At 51.2% G+C, this 22,836-nt stretch overlaps 1 protein-coding gene and 1 long non-coding RNA gene across 11 annotated transcripts in view; one reads left to right on the top strand and one right to left on the bottom strand.

The window, feature by feature from the left end:
* Nucleotides 1–22,320, bottom strand: part of TNIP1 (TNFAIP3 interacting protein 1) — a 49,528-nt gene extending 27,208 nt beyond the window's left edge. For 2 of the 10 annotated variants that reach the window (XM_054718048.1, XM_054718046.1), the window contains exons 1-2: nucleotides 14,977–15,118; nucleotides 585–756 (exon numbers count right to left, since the gene is read on the bottom strand). In XM_054718048.1, coding sequence (XP_054574023.1) covers nucleotides 585–720 — 136 coding nt within the window. In that variant the 5' untranslated portion in view covers nucleotides 721–756; nucleotides 14,977–15,118. Of the gene's footprint in view, nucleotides 1–584; nucleotides 757–14,976; nucleotides 15,120–22,302 lie in introns of those variants that run through there. The other 8 variants (XM_054718052.1, XM_054718047.1, XM_028161595.2 and 5 more) reach the window with 6 other exon arrangements.
* On the top strand, nucleotides 15,123–16,787 carry LOC114235376 (uncharacterized). The gene is made up of 2 exons (XR_003621576.2): nucleotides 15,123–15,627; nucleotides 16,092–16,787. It is a non-coding gene; the product is annotated as an uncharacterized LOC114235376 (long non-coding RNA).
* Nucleotides 22,321–22,836: the final 516 nt, after the last annotated feature.

Raw genomic sequence — 22,836 nt, forward strand, 5'->3', positions numbered from 1 at the left:
CAAGGCAAAAGGAACAGTTGTAGGAGTGTGGAGGAAAGAGAGACCCCTCTGCGGGGAATCACTGGGTGTCATGGAGGAGGAGGTGGCATCGAGCTGGGTGCTGATGGGTGGGGATGACAGTCATGCGAGGCAAGTGGAGCTCCTTGGCAGTGGGGACAGCTTGAGCAAAAGCCAGGAAAAGAGAAATCAAGGGACCTACTCCCGCCCGCTTCAAGCCAAGCTTGGCTCCCTGCTCCAACACCTGGGGACGGTGCCCTGGTTGCCCAGATGATGCCAGCTCCCCCTTCACTGGCGTTCTGGAAAACAAGGCCACTCTGTTCCACATCCAGAAAGTGGGCCTTCTAGCTCCCTCTCCCTAGCCCCACACTTTTTTCTCAGCCCCTCAAGGTATTCTGAGTCCTGTCACCGTGGTTCTTGGGTGCTGGGGACTCAGGGCTATGGAAGTGCATAAAGACACAGCTGTGGGGCAGGAGCCAGCGCAGGGCCGGGAAGGGCAGAGGGATGACATGGGTGGAGGCATATGCCAGCTGGCACTGCAGGCTACAGGGAGATGGCTCGCAGGGAGAGTGCAACGTCTGCTTTACCTAACATCTTTATCCCTTGCATTTTTTCCTTTAGTCGGGAATTCTCCTCCACTAGGCGCTCAAAAGCTGTGGACGCCTCTCCCGGAGGGACGCTGCCCCCAGGGTCGTAGATCCGGTACGGTCCTCTCCCTTCCATGAGGGTGGCTCAGCCCCTGCTGGGGTGCCCGCCTGGCTGTAAGGACAACAGCAGGAAATCAGGGGGCTGGCCAGGCCACTGAGATGCCCCAGAAGGCAGTCCCCATAACCCAGAAGAGAACACAGCACTTTAGACTGGTCTGGCCACAGCATAACAGAGCAAGACAGTCACCTCCTTTGATCTGGATGCTCTGCCTCTATTAATGCAACCTAAGAATGGCATCAGTTTCTTTCAGCGGCCTCCCTGCACTCACTGCTGGCTCCTCTGCAACAGCAATCAACTATGAAGTACAATGTGGATGAAGTATAAGAAAGCACTAGACTTGGAGTAAAAATACTTGAGTTCATGTCCTATTGGTGGGGTCCAGAAGGCCAGGGCCCCTGCATCACAGCATCCCCAGAACCCAGCACAGTATCCTATATAATAAAAGGCTATTATGCAAATAGACCGAACGGCGGAACAACCAAACAACCTGTTGCTATGACATGCGCTGACCACGAGGGGGTGCGTGTGCGGAACATGGCGGGCATGGGCCATGTGGGATGGTGGAGCAGGTGAGCGGGGACGCCAGACCAAGGTGGGGCGCCAGGTCGCTGTCATCGGGGCGAGCCTCTGGTAATTAGTGAAAATTCTTTGCTCTCATGCACCACAGTCCCGCCCAGCGCTGGCACCCGCTGCCGGTGTCAGGCGCCGGCCCGATCACTCAGCGCCATCAATGGGTGCGAGCAGTGGGTGCCTTCCCTGATTGCCCCTCAGGACTTCTCCACCTCCCCCTGCTCCTAAGGGGCGATCAGGGCAACAGCCGCTGCTCGCACCCACTGCTGGTGCCAGCCCCAATCACTCCACGCTGTCAGTGCGTGCAAGTGGGGCCGGTGCCATCAGCCCGTGGGAGCAGCGGCGGCAGGAGCAGGGCTGCCGGCACACAGGGGACTGGGGGCCGCAGCGGGAGGGGCCGGGCTGGGGCTCAGAGGATGGGCCGAGACCTGCCCCTATGCCCACCACAGACTCACGGCCTACAGTTCCTTTTAAGGTGCACGAATTTGTGCACTGGGCCCCTAGTTAGCTATAAAATGAGTGCCCAATAAACACTAAGTAAATAAGTGGTCTAACCATTAACTCACTATGAAATCATGGGCAGTCCCTTTCTCTCCCTGCAGAGGGGAAATGAAAGTTGTTCACTAAATTAGGACTTTATAGTGAAATGCTTATGCCCTAACAGATAAGCCAGTCAATCCAATCCCAAGTTCCATTTATATGTATGTCATCTTTTTTAAAAAGAAAGAAGAAAAAAACCCCGACTAATATTTAATATACTAGTTGACATTGTCACTCTCCTCCTTTAGTCTCATAATCATGCATGATCTGTCCCTTCCAGTTCTAATGAACAGATGGATTTTCCACCAAACCACTAACTACTTGCTCAACAAGTGTTTCACATTAATCTGTTCAATTTCATCTGCTTTCTTTCATTTGAAACCTCTCTGTGAAGTGATTTCAGAATCCTAGTTCTGTGACTTAGTAGAGAAACTTCGTTCTTGCATTTGTTCATTCATTCAGCAATTATTTATTGAGCACCTAGTCCTTGCCAGGTACTAGTTTGGGAAATTATCAGCTAACAAAACAGACAAAAATCCCTTATGCAGCTTACATTCTAGTGGCGGATGTGATAGATAGATAGACAGACAGATGATGGACAGACAGATACACAGACAGACAGACAGACACAGTCTTAGGAGTGATGAAAATATTTATGGATAAAATTTAAACAGGAAGCACGAGGCAGGGACTTTAATTGTACATGGAACTGTCAGGAAAAGCCTCACAGAGAAGGAGTTATTTTAGCAAACACCTGGAGGAGGAGAGGGAACTAGCTATGCAGACAGATATCTGGGGGAAGAATATTCCAGGCAGACAGAACAGTGAGTGCAAAGGCTCTGAGGCTGAAAAACTGATCCAGCCTCCAGCCCCACAAAGAGCTTCCCAACACAAAAGAGTTCCAAAGGCCTCCACTGGGACCTCAGAATGACTTGGGGCCCTGAAACCTCCCTCCCAAGATCACCATCCCCTCAGTGATTCCCGAAAGAAGAGTGAAAAAGGACTAATATTAACAGCCACCATCCATGAATCACCTACATGCCAGGCATTAAGCGCTTCAGGTGCACTATCTCAGGTAAGCTGCAAATGACCCTAAGATACATACCAAATTATCCTCGTGATATAAGGGAGGCTCAGTGAGCCAGGATTACATGGCCAGCAGGTGACAGGGGAGATGAAAATCCAGCTCTGCCTAAGAAAGCCCTGTTACCCCCTGCTACACTTGAGCAGCTCCCCAAAGGCTCTGGCCAGAGGAGTTCAAGCCAGACTGTAGGGTAACAAGGGGCTCTTAGGTACCCTCTGGGCAGTGTCCCCTGATTGAAGCACAAGAAGTAACAAGGATTTGGGCCAGAGGGTCCACATTGCCATAGGTCAGAACGAAAAATAAAGTTCTGGGGAGCAGAACCCCTCCCCCAAAGCCTGACAAACAGAGAAGGGGAATACACACTTCTGGAGGCACCCACGCCCTGCTGGGCCCCACAGGGGGCCAAGGACAGCAGCCTGCCCACCCCACACAAAAGTCATCACTCAGCCTGGGGGTTGGGGCGGGGGGGGGGGGGGGCTTGTTTTCAAGAGAACTTCCTGTTTTTACAGGTCTGGGACTCGGAAGGTGAGCCATGATTGACAGCTGAATGAAGGGGGAGGCTGAGAGCTGGAAGGGACTTGTAGCCACCTTTGGTGATATGGGGCGGCCGGAGTCCTGGTTCCTGCTCACCACTCCGCACCCACCCAGAATGGAACTGACAGATGACATTACGTGATAATTTGGGCATGCTTTTTGCTTCACATCTGGCTTGCCCAATAGATTAGAAGCTCCAGGAGAGCCGGGACCGAGTCCATCTTGTCCACCGGGGTATCTTCAGAGTGGTCCAGAAGAAAGCCTCAATAAATCTCTAATCAGAGCAGAAAGAGATAGGATGGGGGGAGCCCCTGCCCCTGCCTCCTGAGAGGCCATGTGCAAACATCCAAGAGCCTGACCATGAGCACTCTGAGCAACCACACACTTGTAGAACCAGGGCTGGCACGGCCGTGCTCCGTCAGAGATGCCCAGATGTAAGGCCAGGCGGCACACCAGGATGCAGGATAGAGGAACTGAAAGCCCATCTCCACATCCTGCAAACCACACAACGCCCAGGCTCTTCCTCAGCACTGGGGGTTGACAGGGAAGGGGGTTCAGGGGGAGCAAAGGAAGGGGTAGGCAGCGCCATTCTCCCCAGCTCCAGCCTCAGCAGGGAGAACAGGCAGAGGGTGGATGAAGAAAGACCAAAGGGCCTACTGTGAGAAACCCTCTCTGGAGGTCAGAGGGGCCACCCTAGGGAGGGCCTGGACTTCTGGAGGAAAGACAGACAAAGAGGAAAATGGGGAATTTCCACGTCCTGCTGACCTCACGCCCAGATGGCCGTCAGCAGTTCCAGGATGCTGCTGGACAGACAGGAACTCTCCTCCTGGCCAGGGTGGTTTTTATACCCTTTCCTGGAGAGAGGATCATTCCCAGGATGACGGAGCTGCACAGGAATCTCCAAGGGCAATGAGGCCAGGCCGAGCCGAGACCATTCCCAGGCGTCCAGGGGCTCTCTGGATGAGGGGCGGCTTTACACTCTCCTGCCCGCCAGGCTGACAGCATGTGGGGTCACAGACCCCACCCCTCGCCTGGGGCAGTGCAGGAGCTCAGCGCCTAGGGTCCAGGGTCCGGGGGTCCTCCGACTCTCCCTTGTGATATGAAGGCCACCAGTCAGAGCCAGAGCACAAAGGCCAAAGTCACTGAAAGTCAGGACGGGGCTGGAACCAGAAGGTCTCTGCTCTCTCCAGACTGCCCATTGTCCTCCCTCCCCCCTCCCCCCTCCTCCGTTACTGCTCCTGCACTGGGATCCACTGCAAAGGAGAGTCCCCACCCTATGTTCTTGCGGGGTCTGGCCCTGACCCCATATCCACCTGGGTCTTGTTACAGATCAACAGAGGGACACCAACCCGCCTTCCAAAAACAAAAAACAGCCGATGGTGAAGAGGCAGTCAGCTCGGACCGTCTTCCAAAACAAAACCTCAGCTGGGGGCAGGGGGTGGGGTCGGGTGGGATGGGGTGGGGGTGTTCCCACCCCCTGCCCCAAGGGGACCAGGGGTGCCCACTGGAACCTGAGAGGCCCAGTTTAGGGGCAGAAAGGGGCCTAGACAGATAGGCCAGGCAGGGACCACAGAGTGAAGATGGTAGTGATGCTACTGAAACAGAAGGAGCCACCAGCCCACAAAAAAGAGGAGGTGGCAGGGTGGCAGGGTGACAGGCAGCAGCTAAGGAAGTGTGAGGGGGTGGGAGCATGGGTCCAAATCGCAGCCTCCACCCAAGAAGAAGAGATTCGGATTTAAATTTACATCTCAGCTTCTGCCCTGAAGTGTTTCAGTCCATCTGAGATTGCCATGTGCTGTCACCAGGAGGAGGGCTCCCGGGCCCCCCAAACGATGAAAATTTGCAAACCAGTAACATTTGCAAAATACCTAGTAGTTTCCCAAGCACTGTTTTCCCATCTGATTGCTACACAGCCTTGGGAGGAAGGCAGGGCTGATGCTTGACAGATGAGGAAACTGAGGCCCACTTAGGAATTTAATCAGCCTGATCTATTGCTGCTGGGGACTGGCTGCATCCTGGGGCCAGCTATACCCTACAGCAGGGGGTGAGAGGGCGGGGCGGGCGAGGAACTGAAGCTCTCCCTGTCCCAGAGGGAAAAGTCCAGGCAGATCTCAGGTATTTTGAGGTGGAAGTTCACAGTGGCCAACGGTCAACTACCAGGCAGCGGCAGGGGCTTCCAGGGAGGCTGGTGGGTGTAGGTGACGGAGAGGTGAAGCAGAGGGGTCTCCAGGAAGGAAGGCACAGGACAGAAAGCCAGAGGGTCCTAGTGTCTACTCAGCTACTCCTGGCCATGGGCAAACCTGCCCACTCTCGGCACCTTAGTTTCCATTAGGCAGGGACACTGGCACAATACCATAGCCAGTGAAGATGTAGGTAGAAGCAGCCATGGAGCACGGTACCACACTCATGCAAGACTGAGAATCATCTGAGCCTCATTCTCCTCAACTGTAAATGGAAATATCCTTCAATTCCCCCCAGGGATGAGAGGAACTGAGGAGTCCTGAAAGCATCTTGCCAACTAAAGCAAAAATCCGTCCCTGCCCATTTCACAGTCAGGGAAACTGTGGTCCCAGGCCCATCCATCAAAGAGCTGGCTGTGCCCTCTTGATGACTGTCAGCAAAGACACAGCACCTACTTTCGATGGCATGTACTCAGGGAGCCCACCCTGGCATCCTCGCCAGTTGAGGAGCCAAGGACTTAAGAAGTCTTTGCAACCAATTCAGCAATCAAGAGGCTGTAGGCATCGGGTGCAATATGAGGAGCCAGGGCTCAGAAACCATGGGATGTAGTCAAGGGACACCAGGGCAAACACCTTCCCCTCACTGGGTGGGCCTCAGTTTGCAACAGCAGCAATAACATCGTGGGGGGACTAGACAATCTTTAAGGCCCCTTCTAACTCTAACAGCCCAGAACTTGCAATTTATTATCACCCCTTTCTATGACCTTATGACCTTGAGAAGGGTACTCTCTGCAGCCCCAATTCCTCCTAACACCCAAGTGGATTTCCCTGACCCATGAGCCCTCCCACAAGTGCTATGGTAGGGGGGCGCGGGGTGCTGTCGCCTCCCCAAGAGCAATCAGAAGCTCCCAGATAATGTCTGCAGCCCTTCACAAGGTCTTACCCTCCTGCTATGTCCTTCTTCCTTCCCTTCCCTCCTGTCCCCTCCTCTGACTCACCCACAGAGGGAACCTCCCTCCACTCAGCCTGCAAGACCTAGGCTCCACACCACCAGCCTGGAGACAGGGGGGTAGATCAGGGCCATCAGCCAGCTGGAGTCACTGCTAAAGAAGACGAAGGAGCACCTACCTAAAGCTGGGAGAGGGCCTGACAGTTGTGAAGTGCTCCCATATGCCAGGCCATGGGCTGTGCCATGATGCACATTGGCTCACTTCTCTCTCCCACACAGAGATAAAAATTATCATCCCTGTTTTCCAGCAAGGAAACCAATCCTCTCGGCTAGATAGCATTATCCCTGTTGTTCAGATCAGAAAGCAGACTCAGATTGGTTAAGTAACTTGCCTAAGGACACACAGCTGGTTAGTGGCAGAACAAAGAATCCAGTCTCCATCTGTCAGGCCCCAATACCCGTGCCCTTCCCACTGGCCTGCACTGCCTGAGAGGCAACTGACTGAACCTCAGGGGGAGGAAACCAGTCCTGCTGCCGGCTATCTGGAACACGGCCCCAGGCTCCCAGCGCTGCCTCTGTGTGGCTATAACCTTGTACGCAATCAGATCCCAGGCTGCCCTCAATCGCCAGCAGTCACCAGGGCTTAGGTCTCGGGCTGGAAGGAAGCTCAGGGGAAATTCAGTCCCGTGCTAATCCAGTCCTAGGGGAGGGGGCCGAGGGGCTGCGGTTGGTCACCTTTAGTGACCTTTAGTGACCCTTCCCAAAGAGCCTCCCCTCAGCCGCCAGCACTGGCTGCCGTCGGCTACTCCCAGTTCTGCTTCCACCAGCCCTTGCTCTGCCTCTGGGGTCCCTGGAATAAGGAACCAGAGGCCTGCCTCTCTTCTCCATTTCAGCCCTGAAGAGATCTGGACCCCGATGCTTTCTCTTGCAGCTGATCAGCCCCTGTGCCCTCCACTGTTTCTCACAGGGACAGGCTTCCAGACCCCTCCCCACCCGCTCCCCTCAACCCCCCACCTCCTGTACGCTACTGGTAGCTGGTCCTGAAACGGAACACAACGCTCCAGGTGTGGTCTGCCTGACCAAACAGAGAAACTTTCACCTCCGCCCTTTTATATATTATGTTTCTACTGATCTCACCTAATAAATATTTGTTTTTCTTACAGCTGGGTCACCCACAGTAAATCATGCCCTTTCTCAATGATGTCAACATTGAGACGGCCGTTTGCCTGACGGCTGAGAACAAAGTTCTCTTGTAGAGGAGTACGCTTGAGGAGGTTTCAATTATCTAAAGGCCCAGAGGTAACTGACTGAGGAATCCCCTATCTAAGAATCTAGAAACCTTCGCATCACTGTACACAGGGTGCTGGACAAAGATGTGCACTGTCACATGCCTTGTAATAGCAAAACTGTCCTGAATGTCCATCAAGGGGGGATTGGTTTAATTAACTACAGTGAGCTTATTCAATGGAATACTATACAGCCATAAAAAAGAACGGGGCAGACTGCTTTGCAGTGACACAGAAAGGTGCCTATAAGATACTGTTAAGGAAAAAAGCAAAGTACAGGTTTATATGTAAACAGGATTTAAAAACACACACCACGTAACTATGTGTGTATGTGTGTGTGTATAAAATATCAAATGTGTATAGGAAAAGCTCTTGAAAGATACACACAAACTGCTACCAGTAGACAGCTTTGGTGGAGAAATTGGGATAGAATCAAAAGAAGCTCTTATTTTTACCTCTAGCTTTTTAGTTCTTTTAAAGGGAAATCTAGTTCTGTTCTTTTTTTTTCTTTTTTTTTTTTAATTCATTTTAAAATACAGAAGGGACAGGGCAGGAGAGAGGAAGAAGAGAGAAGACAACTTTACTTTTTACTTTATACCTTTGTATTGGTTGAGTTTGAGGGGTATTTTTTTTTCTCCAATGAGCACATGCTCTTTTGTAACTTCTTTTTCTCATTGATTTTTTTAGAGGCAGTGGAAGGAAGGGAGGGAGGGAGGGAGAGGAAGAGAGGGAAGGAAGAACGAGAGAACCATCGATGTGAGCGAACACATCGATTGGTTGCCTCCTGCATGCACCCCAACCAGCGCTGGGGATGGAACCTGCAACCCAGGTATGTGCCCTTGCCAGGGAATCGAACCAAGACCCTTTGGTGCGTAGGCCGATGCTCTAACCATTGAGCACACCGGCGAAGGCTACAGGGAGATTTTAAATAAATTTTTTTTTAAACTTAAGTATCTTGACAAGGTTGGGACAATAGGGAAAGCCTATTGTTCTGGCACCAAAGAAGGCTGGAGGGCTGGGGGAGGGTTGAGAGCCTCCTGACCATGCATTTGCTTCATGCAGACAGACAAGGCTATATGGATGTGATCATAAATCAGAGGTTAAGTCCAGGAGCAAGGTTTCTAGTCAAGGAATTCGGTAGATGGAGAGTTGGCAACTATAGAGGAGAGTTTCAGCCCGGAACCTGCCAGAAAGGATTTGGCTTCAGGAAGGTCAGGGCTGGCCTTGAGGTGGCAACAGTGGAAAGAGAAGCTCCAGGCCTTGGATACCATCCTCTTCTGGGTACCGGTGCCAAGCTCCCTGCCCATTGCCCGTGGGCCCGCACACCGCGCCTGACACCTGCTTTGCTGGAGGAAGCTGGGTTGAGACAGGTGCAGAGCTTGGCTCAAAGCCACACAGTTCCCAAGGGACAAAGCGGAACCTTCACCAGTCCCCACTCTGTGCTCCCCACGGCCAACAGCCCCCTAAGGAGGGCTAAGAAGGCAGCACAAGCAACCCCAGCTCACTTTCCTTCTCCCCCATGCACACCTCCTCTCAGCTTCTGGGATCCACAGTGTGTACATGACTGGAAGCCCACTTTCCTCTCAGCAGCTGGGAACTCACCCAACCCAGAAGGACCTCAACTATCAGCTACAGGGACAAAGGGCACTAGGCCCAACTGTGGGATAAAAGGGATGGGAACTCAACTGTCCTCCTGTCTCCTAGTCCCCAATGTACCCAGAGGTGGTTTCTCCAGCTCTGTAATTCCCCTTTCTAAGAGGAAACATGACAACTTTTGAGAATTCCTTTATAACAAATATGATGGAAGAGGGTTGAATGGGTTCAAATCCTGGCTCTGCTCCCTTACCGGGTGACAATGAGTGACCTCACTTTCCTTGTTTCTCTCTGTGGAAATGCTGAGAGGACCAACTAGAAACCATATAGCTCTCTGTAGATTTTAAAGTGCTAGCCCAACAGGAGCCGTAATGGCTAGGAAAGGGACAGCTGGACGGGGGTACGAACACTCAGATAAAAGCCAAATATGTCTTGTTTTAACAGCAAAAGCTGGAGACTACCCAATGAAAAAGAAAATGAGTAAATACAATCTCATATTAGGGAATACCACAAAGCCATAAAAAATGAATGAACTTTTAGTGATCCAGACCTAGAGATATCAACATGGACGAATCTCACAAATATATTAAGCAAAACAAGCAAGTTTCAGAATAATACAGACAGTATGATAGCATTTAAGTAACATTTTCAAACATACAAAACAATACTACATATTGCTTAGGGAGGCATACATTTATAATAAAACTATGGAGAAATGCAAGAGAATAAACTCTAAATAAACTCTATTACCCTCTATGTCTGAAAGATTCCTTCATATTTTCTAAAAGTTCATGTTGCTGTCCTCAGAACCTCTTCCCTGGTGACAAACTTGTAAGGCACTTCGATCTCCAGCCTCCAGAATGGGAGGGGGCCACACTTGCAGAGGCAGAAGAAGTGGGGTGCGGAGGGACCAGGGTTCCTGAGCTCTCTGACGAAGCTGGCCATGACAAAGGCAGAAGAGGGCAATGACCAGCACTGCCTGCACTCTCCAGTGTGGGCGGAGACCAAACCAAAGGCCCCTGACTCATGGGCCGCCCCCCACGCCCGCCCTAAAAATACCAGCTCTGGCCTCTGAGTATGACTCCTTGGTGACAAGACTCCCACAGCGCCCCTCCCCTTGTCCTCCCCACACACACATCCATCTGCCTGGGCCACCCAGTTCGTCCACCCCACAGGTACTCACGGACACAGGGCCCAGCCTCGGGGTAAGGTCCCCCGGGAAGAGAAGAGCTCCACAGGAAGGCAGCCCCCCAGACAAAGAGGCAGCTGTTCCCCAGGCCAGTCATTCATTCCTCTAGGAAGAGTGACTGTCCTGGGCTGGTCATGGGGAAAAACATGGAGAACTTCCTGCAACTGGCCGTGGAGGCTGCCGAGATCTGTCTCTGGGGTTGGGGAGCGTCTCCCTGCTTGCCTGTGCCTTCTTTTGCGCAACCCTCCAGAGGACTCCAGACTCCCTCCCTTCGGAGAAGGACGGGAAAGGAGGGCAGTGGCACAGTTCTAGAAGCACGAAGGGTGGGCGCAGAAAGACATGGCCCACCAGGAAAAGCTCAGAAACTGCTGGAGGCCCGATCGCTGGGCTACAGAATTTTGAGAGCTGGAAGAGGACACCCTGAGGCAGCAGCCAGTGCAATCCCTCCGTTTTGCAGCTGGGATGCCAACGTCAGCAAAGCGAAGAGACCTGCCCAAGGTTGCACGGGATGGCAGTGAGGCAGAGGGAAGAGGCCCGTGTCTTCCGGTGGCCAGCTGTGCCTTCTCTGCCATACCACCCTACTACCCTGCCTCTTTCCTCCCCTCTCCCCCCACCCCAAAGTGGTCAGGTGAGCAAGGAGGGAGCGAAGAGGAGGTAAGAAAGGAAGGGCCTGCATCAAGCCCCCTCCCACTGCTGTAAAAGCAAGCCTGGGAGGCAGAGTGCTCCCTGACCCTGGGGGTGGGGATCAAGTGGCGGCTGGATGATCACCGGCTGGGGTGCGGGGTGCTGGGTGCTGTTGAGGGAACTTGGGCCAGATGTCCTCTGTGCCCCTCACCCAGGTAAGCTTCCACTATTCTAGTCAGGGATGGAAAGAGGTCTGAGACAAAGCAAAGGATGACCCTGTCAGAGAGGGGGTCAAGGTCCATAGGTGGCAGAGGGTCGAAGGCAAGTTTTCCTGAAGCACGGAAACACAGACCATCCTCATCTTCTCCTATTAAATCCTCATCTTCTCCTTGCTCATCTTCTCCTATTAAATCCCTCATCTTCTCCTATTAAAATCCCTTCAGTACCCTTGTGATTATCACCATTAACAAGGTCAGCAGTGGGCGTTTACTGAGGGCTCACCCCGCATCAGCCCTGCGCTGAGTGCTTGCCACGCTCTGTCTCACTCATTCGCACCGCTCCAGAAGGTAGCAGGATGTCACAGAACCTTACAGGTGAGGAAGCAGAGGCAGCGGCCACCCAGGAGTGCCGAACTCTAAAGGAGGGGCTCCACACCAGGGGTTCTCAAAGAGCCGCCCGGACCAGAGGCAGCATCTCCAACACCTACTGGATCAGACACCAGGGGCCACAGCCCAGCGATCTAACAAGACACCCAGGTGGGGCTGATGCCTGCTTAAGTTTGCCAACCGAAGGGTCTAATCACGTCCCAATGCTGCCCACAGGGAAAAACCAACACGTCTCTGCCTGCTAGTCAAGACCTTAGGGTTTTTCCTAGCCCAGCTGGTCAGCTTCCCCAACCCAGCAGAACCTTACCCCAAATCTGCTGCTCAGCCTACCAAGTTCCAGAAGGGGCTCAGGCCCCGCCCTGCACCTCATCATCAGGCCTGGCCTTGGAGTCACCTCTCTCCAGAAGCCCCCTGCCCACCTGGCACCTGCAAACTGCTCCGCACTACAGTCGGACTTACTGCCCGGCACTTGCTGGCACACAAGGGCTCCAGACAGCACTCTGGGCACATCCCTCCCCATTCTACTACAAGTTCCTCTGGGGCAGAGCCAGTTCCTAAGCACCTGAGCATCGGGCCATATTCACAGCACCAGGCACGAGGGCCATCAGGAAATGTTCGCTGAGTGTAGAGAGGGATAAAGGGGGATGGGAAAGATTAAATTAAATTAAATTTTTAAAAATGAAAAAAAAAAAATGCATCGGGAAGTAAGTTCTGGTTCTCATTCCAACTCTGCCGCTACCCCTCCGGGACAAGCGCCTTCCCATCTCTAGGCCTCAGTTTCCTCACCTGGGAAATGCACCATTATTCTAGTTTCTTCTATTCTACTCACCCATTGAACAAAGCCAGCAGAGCCTTACCCTAGACCCTCTTATCTATTATCAGGGATGCACACACGACACTAAAGAGGCCCCTGCTCTCTTTTTTCTAGGAAAAAGAGAAAGATGAAAAACAAGTAAACACTGAAATTACTACATGCCAGACACTGAGTTCTATACATACACTCTCATTCACAAATAAATGAGATTATTTCAGAGGATGACAACTGTATGAAAAAAACACACACAATAGTTTTATGACAGAAAGTGAAAAAAGGGGCTACTTTGCATAGAAAGGTCAGGGAAGGCCCCTCTGAGGAGGTGACATTTGAGCTGAGACTTGACAAATAAGGAAGAACCAGCCATAGAAAGAGCTGGAGAAAGGTGTTCCAAGCAGAAGGAACAGCATACACAAAGGCCTCAAGGAAAGGCCAGGCTTGGCAGGGAAGAAAAGCAGGGCCCATGGCTAAAGCGCAGTGAGAGCAGAAGGAAGTTGGTACCCAGGGGTACTCAGAGAGGGAGGTAGACAAACACCCTCTTACAATTCTAAGGTGCTCAAATCAGGTCGGCCCGACCCAACCCAGGACATCCGGGCCCGAGTCACAAGCAGCACTGGGGGTAAGGGTATGAGTCAGACCCCACGGCTTCCTGGGGCCCCAAAGGACCTGGTGTGGGCATAGGGGCAGGCACCAACCCTCAGCACGAGTGCCATGCCATACCCACGGGACACCCACGGGTGGGGGGAAACAGGGTCACATAAGTATGAAGAACACAGGGCTCTCACGGCTGCCGCTTTCAGAGGGACATGATCAAGTGCTTCCATGAAGTGCCAGTCCCTGATCACATTATTTTCCCAGGACACAGCAAGGACAAGAGCCTTGGTCAGTGGAAAAGAAACAGGATCCAGGGTTCAAAGCTTACTAGTTTGGGGCAAGTCTTAACTTTTTGGGCCTCAGTTTCCTCACCTGAAAATTGAGGCTACTAACAGTAATGATCTCCTAGGATTGTTGAAAGATTAAATGAGATACTGAATGTAAAGCACCATGCCTGGCACATGGTAAATGTCCATAAATGTAAGCTGTTATTATTACCGGTACTGGTTGTTCACTGCCTCAGTTCCCTCTGCTGTAAAATAGGGATGTTGATACAACATCATAGGATTGCTGTAAGTCTGTACTAATAAATGTTCCAGCTTCCTAATGCAATATCCATTGTCAGAAATTAAAAAAAAAAAAATGCTGAGAGTCCCCTTTCCTGACCTCTCATCAGATGCCGAATTCCCCTCTCTCATACGCCCCTGTTTGGAAAGTGAGTAAGTGCTGCTTAAATTCCATTTTGACTATACTGTGAAATAAAAATGATGCATTCGGAATCCACAGCTTCCCCTGAGCTGTCATTCTGCAAGGGGGTGGGGATGGATGTTGCAGAGTCTTCGGCATCATCCACAAAAGTCCCGCCCTCCCGACCAAAACACAATCTGTTGCCCAGTCACATAAACACTTCCATACACACGATTAATGAATGTATAATGCCACCGCTTCCATACACATCATTGTATGCACACAAATGCCCTACAGTGGAAAAGTCACCCATACGTAGAAACTCCACACCCAAAATCATTCCCAGAAATTCACTACAGATACCCCGCACATGCACACAGATGTAGTCTCCAACACTGTGCAAATATGGTCAACAGTAGAGCAGGGACTCGGAGACAAATGCCAGCTTTCAAATCCTGCAACCCCCTAGCTGTGTGACAACCCCCCCCCCCCCCCCACCTCCCGTCTCCAAGTGCCTCGGTTGGAAGCAAACTGGGGATAATAATACTAACACTCATTTTGAAGAGGAATATTATTTTCCTCTTCATTACCTATGCACACTGCTTCTAAAACTGGTCTCCCAAATAAATAAATAAATAAATAATAAATAAAATAAAATAAAACGGGTCTCCCACACTGTAAACAGACTCAAGCTCACACGCTCTCTCCACCGGCTGGTGCACACCGCCTGCAAGCCCTGCACTGGCCTACACACGGTTTCTAGACACGCTCGCCTACGCAGTGCGCACGCGCACCCGCCACCCTCCGCGAGAGCAGGGATTCCCCACAGAGCAGAGCCGGACCCCCCAGGAGGCGCCCCACCACCCGGCGCCTCAAGCGCCATTGCCCGGGAGCCGAGAACCCCAGGCCACCGGGCGGGGCCTGACCTCCCACTCCATGCCCGGCCACTGCTGAGGCGCTGAACGGCCGGTCTCAGACTCCCTTCCTCCCCCTCCATCCTTGCTCAGGCCCGGCTGGCTTACCTGAGGGTGAGGGCCGTGAGGGACAGCGCCCTCTCTCCGCGTCAAGCACGGGCTCCAGGGACGCTCCAGGGACGGGGTGGCGGGGTAGCGGCCCGGGCGGCACACCTCCGGCTCCTGGGAAGGGGCTGGGACAAGGAAGTGCCAGGAGCCGGGCTGCCCCACCCCTGGGAAAGTCCCCGGAGATTGACAGGCCTGTCGTCCAATCGCGCCGCGTGGTACGGGCGGGCCCGCGGCTGCTGGGGTGGGGCCCGGCGAGGTAAACAGCCCAGAAGCTGCGGAGCAGCCGCGGGTACCCGTCCCACAGGCCGGCGACTCCCCGGGTCTGGGCAGCTCCTGACGGCACTCCCGGCGCCGGAAGCCTCGGGCTCCGGAATGAGGCTGCGGCCACTTGAAAGCCCAAACGACTGAGCGGAGACGAGCCGCAGAGACCACCCCACAACTTCCTGGGGCCGAGGGGCACCAGGCCAGAGCGGGGAAGGAACTTGCCAAAAGGCACGTAGCGTTTGGAGCTCAGCCGGAGCTGCGGCTCAGGGCCCCGGCGTTCGGTGCCGGGCGCTCCCGGACTTGTTAGCAGAGCTCATAGACATTCCGAGCTGGAAGGACCCTTCAGCAGTCTTACTGTTGCTGCTAACATGCACTGCTCCAGACACTGTAAGCACTTTGCACGCATTACTTTAATTTACTCGGCCACCCTACTGAGACGGGTTTTGCACACCACCACCCCGCCTTATTTTTTTAAAAAACAACACACATAAATATATGAAACAGACAGGTTAGATTGCGTCAGTCAGTGGCTGAACCAAGATTCAAACCCAGGTGGACAAATCCAGAGCCGGCCTCCTGCCCTGCCTACCTAGTATATCTTACGGTGGGTGGGCCAGGCTGTGGGATTTCCCAGATCCATACGGAGCAGTCGTTTGGTTTAAGGTTGGGAACACTGGTCTTTTTAAGGTCATAATTTTATTCTGAAGAGGGTAAGTTTAATTTCAGAAAGGATTTGAGGAGCTGTTTCACACAGGCCCTCGTTTTACAAATTTGAGGGATCTGTCAATCAACTGTGATTCTGTGCGAACACACACACCAGCATATGCCTAATCCAAGCATTCTCCTTTCAGGCTCTGTGACAACCTGGGATGCCTTCAGTTACTTCAAAGGTGTTATCAAATTCTGCAAACAGCCCTGGCCCGTTCGGCTCAGGGTGTGTGCCAGAGGCAACCAATGATACATTGATGTTTTTCTCTCTGCCTCTCTCCCTCCCTTCCATTCTCTCTTTAAAAAAAAAAAAAAAATCAATGAAAGAATATCCTCGGTGAGGATTAAAAAAAGAAATAATTCTAGTTCATTTTAATTATGAAAATAAATACACATATTTACTCAGATTTTGAAGAAAGGGAGGGAGCCAAGGAATGCAAACACCAAAGCACCATTGAGTGTCACCAAGAGGGAGGGTATAGGGAGATTAGGATTTATAAGGCAGCCCTCAGGCATCCCCTCTACCCGTTGGGTCCCCCAGACCAGTCTTCTTCCTGTTCTTCATCTGTACAACCCAAATTGCCTCTTCCTAGAATGCTCTCTTCCTAAGCCCAACCTCTCTTCTCATGAACATTGAAATTTACTTAAAAAAAGAGAGAGAGAGAAGGGTCTTCAACTATTTGCATTTTGTTTCCAAACTATTTCAGCTGTTTTTATAAAGCGTCCGACTGAACTTAGAGAGTTAGGGAAGTAATTCCGTTCCCCAAAATACCAGACGACTCCTTGGTGGGTTTTTTTTGGACAATGCTCTAGTATGACATAAAAAGGTTACACAGTCATCTTTTTGCCTGTATTCCTATTTTGGGATAATTTTTCTTAACAATTACAACATGTGAGAAAACTCATCTTTTCAAAGTCATGACCACATCCACCCCTTCCAGTCTTTTTTAAGTCTTTGTTGGACTTCAGAACATCCCACCATGTTAGAGGCCAGAGGGGCCCCTGATCACAATCCCTTATTTGACGGGTAGGAAAACGGAGACATCAATGTAGTGAAGGACTCGTTAAAGGCCACACGTGTTGAGTGATGCGACCAGTGTTGGGACTCAGGACTTGGGCTCCCCAGCATATGTACACTTTCCACTGCACCACGTTGCCTTACAGTGTCATGATTTTTCCTACTGTCTTACAGAACCTCAGCACTCATTATGAACATAGGCTATGAATTTAACTAATGGGGTTCTAACCTCTACTCAACCACTTATGACCTGGGTGGCCTCTCTATGCCTCAGTTCCTCTCTGAATGTAGAGATGATAATTGTACCTACCCCTCAGATGATCCTGAGGATAAATGAGATAATGCAAGGAAAGCCCAAAGCTTGGCACAAAGAAGGCATTTGAGAAATGATAATGGCATGTAGACATGGGTTACATGCACTGGGTAGGTCATCACAGTTAAACCCAGGAATACATAAACAGCACTTGGAATAGCGCTGCTTTATACTATTCTCTCTATATTTGTCCATGTTTGAAAATTTCAAGAATGAAACATTTTTAAAAAATAAAATAAATGGTGTTGGGAAATTGGACAGGTACATGCAGAAAAAAAAAAAAAAGGAACTGGACCACCAACTTACACCATACACAAGAATAAACTCAAAAAGGATAAAAGACTTAAATGTAAGTTGCAAAACCATAAAGATTCTAAAGAAAACATAGGCAGTAAAATCTCAGACATCTCACATAGCAGTATTTTCACTGATACATCTCCTAGGACAAGAGAAACAAGGAAAAAATAATTAAATGGGACTACATCAAACTAAAAAGCTGCACAGCACAAGAAACCATCATCAAAATGAAAATAACCCATGTGTGGGGGGACATATTTGCCAATGATACATCTGATAAGGGGTTGATTTCCAAAATACATAAAGAACTTATAGAACTTAACGCCAGGAACACAATCCAATTTTTAAAATGGGCAAAGGACCTGAATAGACACTCCTCTAAAGAGGACATACAGATGGCCAACAGACATATGAAAAAAATGCTCAACATCACTAATGACCAGAGAGATACAAATTAAAACTACAATGAGGTATTACCTCATACCTGCCAGACTGGCTACCATCAACAAATCAACAAATGACCCGTGCTGGTGAGGATGTGGAGACAAGGGAACCCTAGTACACTGCTGTGGGAATGCAGGGTGGTGCAGCTAATGTGGAAAACAGTATGGAGTTGCCTCAAAAAATTGAAAATGGAACTGTCATTTGAGCCAGCAATCCCACTTCTGGGAATATAGCCTAAGAATCACAAAACACCTATCAGAAAGATTATATGCATTCCTATGTTCATAGCAGCATTGTTTACAATAGCTAAGATCTGGAAACAGCCCAAGTGTCCATCCATAGATGAGTAAATAAAAACGAAGTGGGACATTTCCATCACGGAATATTATGCAGCTGTAAAAAAGAAGGATCTCTTACCCTTTGCAATAGCATGGATGAACCTGGAGATTATTATGCTAAGTGAAATAAGCCAGTCAGAGAAAGACAAATATCACATGATCTCACTTAAATGTGGGATCTAATGAACAAAATAAACTGATGAACAAAATAGGTCCAGAGGCATGGAAACATGGAACAGACTGACAGATCTCAGAGGTGGGGGTGGGGGGGTGGGGACAGAAATAGATTAACCAAAGAACATATATGGGGCTCAGGTGGAAGGGGTAATGGGGGACATCTTTGATACTGTCAACAATAAAAAAGTGAATTAAAAAAAATCTTGTACTTCTAACCAAAATACTCCCAAACCCTCCCATAACTGATTGAACTCTAAATCAAGTGCCTAAAGAAGAGTGAAGGCTGCATATTAAAAACATTAAAAGGTAACATTTGTGGAGTGTTTGCTGTGTGCACTTTTCCATACTGTGTCTCCCAACCACGCTCTGAGGTCAGGACCGTTATCATCCCCATTTCTCAGATGAAACTGGGGCTTGGGGCTGTTAAATGACTTGGACAAGGTCATATACAGCAACAGGTAACTGGAGCAGGAAGATCCAGGCTCTTAAACTCATAACATTCCTGAGCATTGTGTTCTGGAGTCGTGCCAGCTAGCAAGACATAGAACTCAAAATGTCAGACCTTGTAAAGAGCAGTTAGAAAGGATCAAACCCAGCCTTTTACTTGTAGGGATGAAGCCACTGAGAAGCCACTGAGGACCGGAGATCTCACAAGTTTGTGATTAGTACTTGGGACTAGAACCCATCTCCTGCTTCCAGATCAGTGTTATTTCCACACGAGCTGCTGATGAGAAATGGAGCTTTCAAAGCAAACAAGCTCGTGTATCATTCCATTATGTGAATTAGTGAGCCGGGGCCTTGGCTAGGGGGTCAGTGAAACTCAGGGCAGGCAGCTACGGACCCAAGAAAAGAGCAATCCTGGGTCTGGGTCCCTTCCTTAGAGCCACGTGTCCGTAGCCTGAGGCCACCCCGGGAATGTAAAACCCTACTGTGGATTCTAGGTGCTTTCTGGATTGGGTGTGTGTGTATACAAGAGAGATGTCAGTGATAGTTAAATGAGGAATGGGTGTCACGCACGTTTCTGTTGACTGAAGTTGTACTAGGTAATCGTGTGTTTTGGTAAGAAGTACATCAGTCTTTAATTCTCCCTGTCTACCTCCCAAATAACTGAATGAGAGCACAGACACAACGGCAGCAAGACAGTTTTAACTTTGCACATTCATTCGGCACCCTGGTGTGAATTAAACCATACACCCACACCTGCCCTTCCTCCAAGAAGCAGATCCTGAGAGGATTAGGGAGTCAGACAGACCTGGGCCTAGAGGACAGCCCTGCCACAGCAAGTCCTCCTCCTGATTGTTCTCTGCCTGTTTCCTCATCCGTAGCATGAAGGTGAGAACAGTGCCCAACACACAGGGTGGAGCAAGTGAAATGCCACAGGGCCTGGCATCGGTGAAAAGCAGCAACAATAATTATGGTCGTCAATCCTACAGGGACCCCATGGCCTAGAGCCCTGGAGGAACTTGCCCAGACCTCACAAAGTGTGTTCTTGGAATGGCCAGGCCAAGAAGGTCTCTCCTGTTTTCCTCTTTCTCCACCCCAACTATTTCCCCTAAGGCCCTGGAACTAGGGTTTCTAGGGCACCACTAGAGAGAGGAAAGGCAAAATGACACTGGGGGACATTCTGGGCCAGCGTGGCCTCCCCAGACCCCTCCCACAGTTCCTAGGAGCCCAGGCCTCCCCTGTTCCAGCTCCTCTCCCTCTGGCCTCCCTGTCTCCAGGTCAGGGTGTCCATCGGATCTGGGTTTAGATCCAGGCTTGCCCCTTGTCACCCTCCCGGAAGTGGAAAGCGGTCGGCCAGGCCCAGCCCAGCCCCTGAGGGAGGCAGAGCCATGGGAATCAGAGCGATTTCTAATCCTGGGAAGCCCTGACAGGGCCCTGAGAGTAATCAATCCTCCCTCAGCCTCACCCCTGTCCTCTCATGCTCGCTCTGCCCGGGCCCCTCCTGCTTCTCCCACCCAGAAGCCACCGCCAGTGACTGGGCCTCCACTCCTTGCTACTCCTAGCCAGGGACTTCCCTGGGCTGGGCTCTGACCAGCTTTGGAAAATCTGGACTGTTTGTGATCAAAGATGAGGCCGCCGTCTGTCAGCCCTTCACCCACTCCTGGTGCTTCGGGCTCTCTGTTAAAGGTTCACCCCAGAAAGGCCCAGCCTCCCCGGGTGGGAAGCAGGTCGGGGAGTGATCTATAGGGTCCCAGCCTTCCAGCGCGGTCCCTTCCCGTCTAGCTTTAGATCACTAAAGTTCCCAACACACCCACACATTCCCCTCCACAGACACACACACACACACACTCCCCTCACACAGACACACACACACCTACACACCCCTCTCTCACACACACACACATTCCCCTCACACAGACACACACACACCTACACACCCCTCTCTCACACACACACACACACATTCCCCTCACACAGACACACACACACCTACACACCCCTCATACACACACACACACACACACACACACACTCTCATAATATCCAAACACTCACACACACACCTACACACACCCCCAACACACACACACTCATAGTACCCATTCACAACTACACACCCCTCACACACAGACACACACACACCTACACACCCCTCTCACATACACACACACACTCATAATACCCAAACACACACATACCTACACACCCCTCACACACACACACTCATAATACCCAAACACTCACACACATACCTACACACACCCACAACACACACCCACCACACACACACACACACACACTCATAATACCCAAACACTCACACACATATCTACACACCCCTCTCTCTCTCTCTCTCTCACACACACACACACACACACACACTCATAATACCCAAACACACACATACCTATACACCCCTCACACACAGACACACACACTCATAATACCCACTCACACACACACCTACACACCCCTCACACACACACACACACACACACACTCATAATACCCAAACACACACATACCTACACACCCCTCACACACAGACACACACACACACACACTCATAATACCCAAACACACACACACACCTACACACCCCTCACACACACACACACACACACACACTCACATAATACCAAAACACTCACATACACTCACACACACACACTTCCCTCACATACAGAGACACACACATAATACCCAGACACAATCACACACACACATACACACCCCTCACACACACAGACACACACACATACTCACATAATATCCAGACACACTTACACACCTACACACTGCCCTCACACACAGACATATACAAACACACTTTTACTCACACGGTCATACACATATACACCTCAGTAGATTGGACACATGCTCACCAATGAAGACACATGTACTCACACACACAAACATCTAAGTTCACACTAGTGAACCTACTCCCTTTTCTTGGGGGAAGAATAAGATAAAAATAGACCTTTCTTTTCCTTCTCTTTGGAAAAACTAGTAGCGACTAGAGAGAAAAGACTGGCTGAGGAAGCCGGGCAAGAAGAGGAGGGCAGGAAAAGGAAATAAAAGGAGGGAGAGAAGCAAGAAGAGAACGGCAGGGCCTGCGGCCAGCCAGGCAGGGACATAGAGAGGCCCAGAGCCCAGGCCCTAAGTGGGGGAAGAGGGACCTGGGCCTGGAGCAGTGACCCCAGCAGGCAGGAAAGTGGGAGGCTGGTGGCTCTTGGCCCAGAGGTAGGAGGGCCCAGCACCCTGGTGCAGTGAGCCCTTTCCCCTGTCCTGCCTGGCTCACCGCCCCCAGGCTGGTCACTCACCTGGAGAAGGGCAGGAGGAGACCAGGGTGTGTGTGGCGGGGGCTGCCGGCCCCGTGAAGGCTGCTCCGCTCACTGTGCTTCTGCAGGAAGGAGGGCTGGGCTGGGCTGACTTTTAGCAGGAGGGGAATTCCCCGAGATGGAGGAGCCAGGCAGCCACACAAGGCTCAGCTGAGGCCCCTTCCCACCCGCTGGCAGAGCACAAGGCCCTTGTCTATCAGTCCCCACCTGTCACTGCCCAGACTGGCTGTCGCTTGCTGTGAATTCCAGGGAGACGGCTCAGGGGAAGAGCTGAAGCCTGCGGATTCCGGATCCCGTGGCTGGTCTGAGAACTGGCACAGGGCAGGGGCCACCTAGTCTGCCCACCCCACCTCGCCCCAGGGTTCTCCCAAGGACCTCTATTTCCTCCTTTGCCTAAGTTGGGGGATTCCAGTGCTCAGGACCCTGAGGAAATCACCAGCTGTCCAGCCCACATCCTCCTGCCCCCAATCCAACCCCATCTGTTTCCACTTAGTCTCGGTGGATTCTCCACAGGGC

Source organism: Eptesicus fuscus, chromosome 6 (assembly GCF_027574615.1).
Source record: "Eptesicus fuscus isolate TK198812 chromosome 6, DD_ASM_mEF_20220401, whole genome shotgun sequence".
In the NCBI taxonomy this organism is placed as follows: domain Eukaryota; kingdom Metazoa; phylum Chordata; class Mammalia; order Chiroptera; family Vespertilionidae; genus Eptesicus; species Eptesicus fuscus.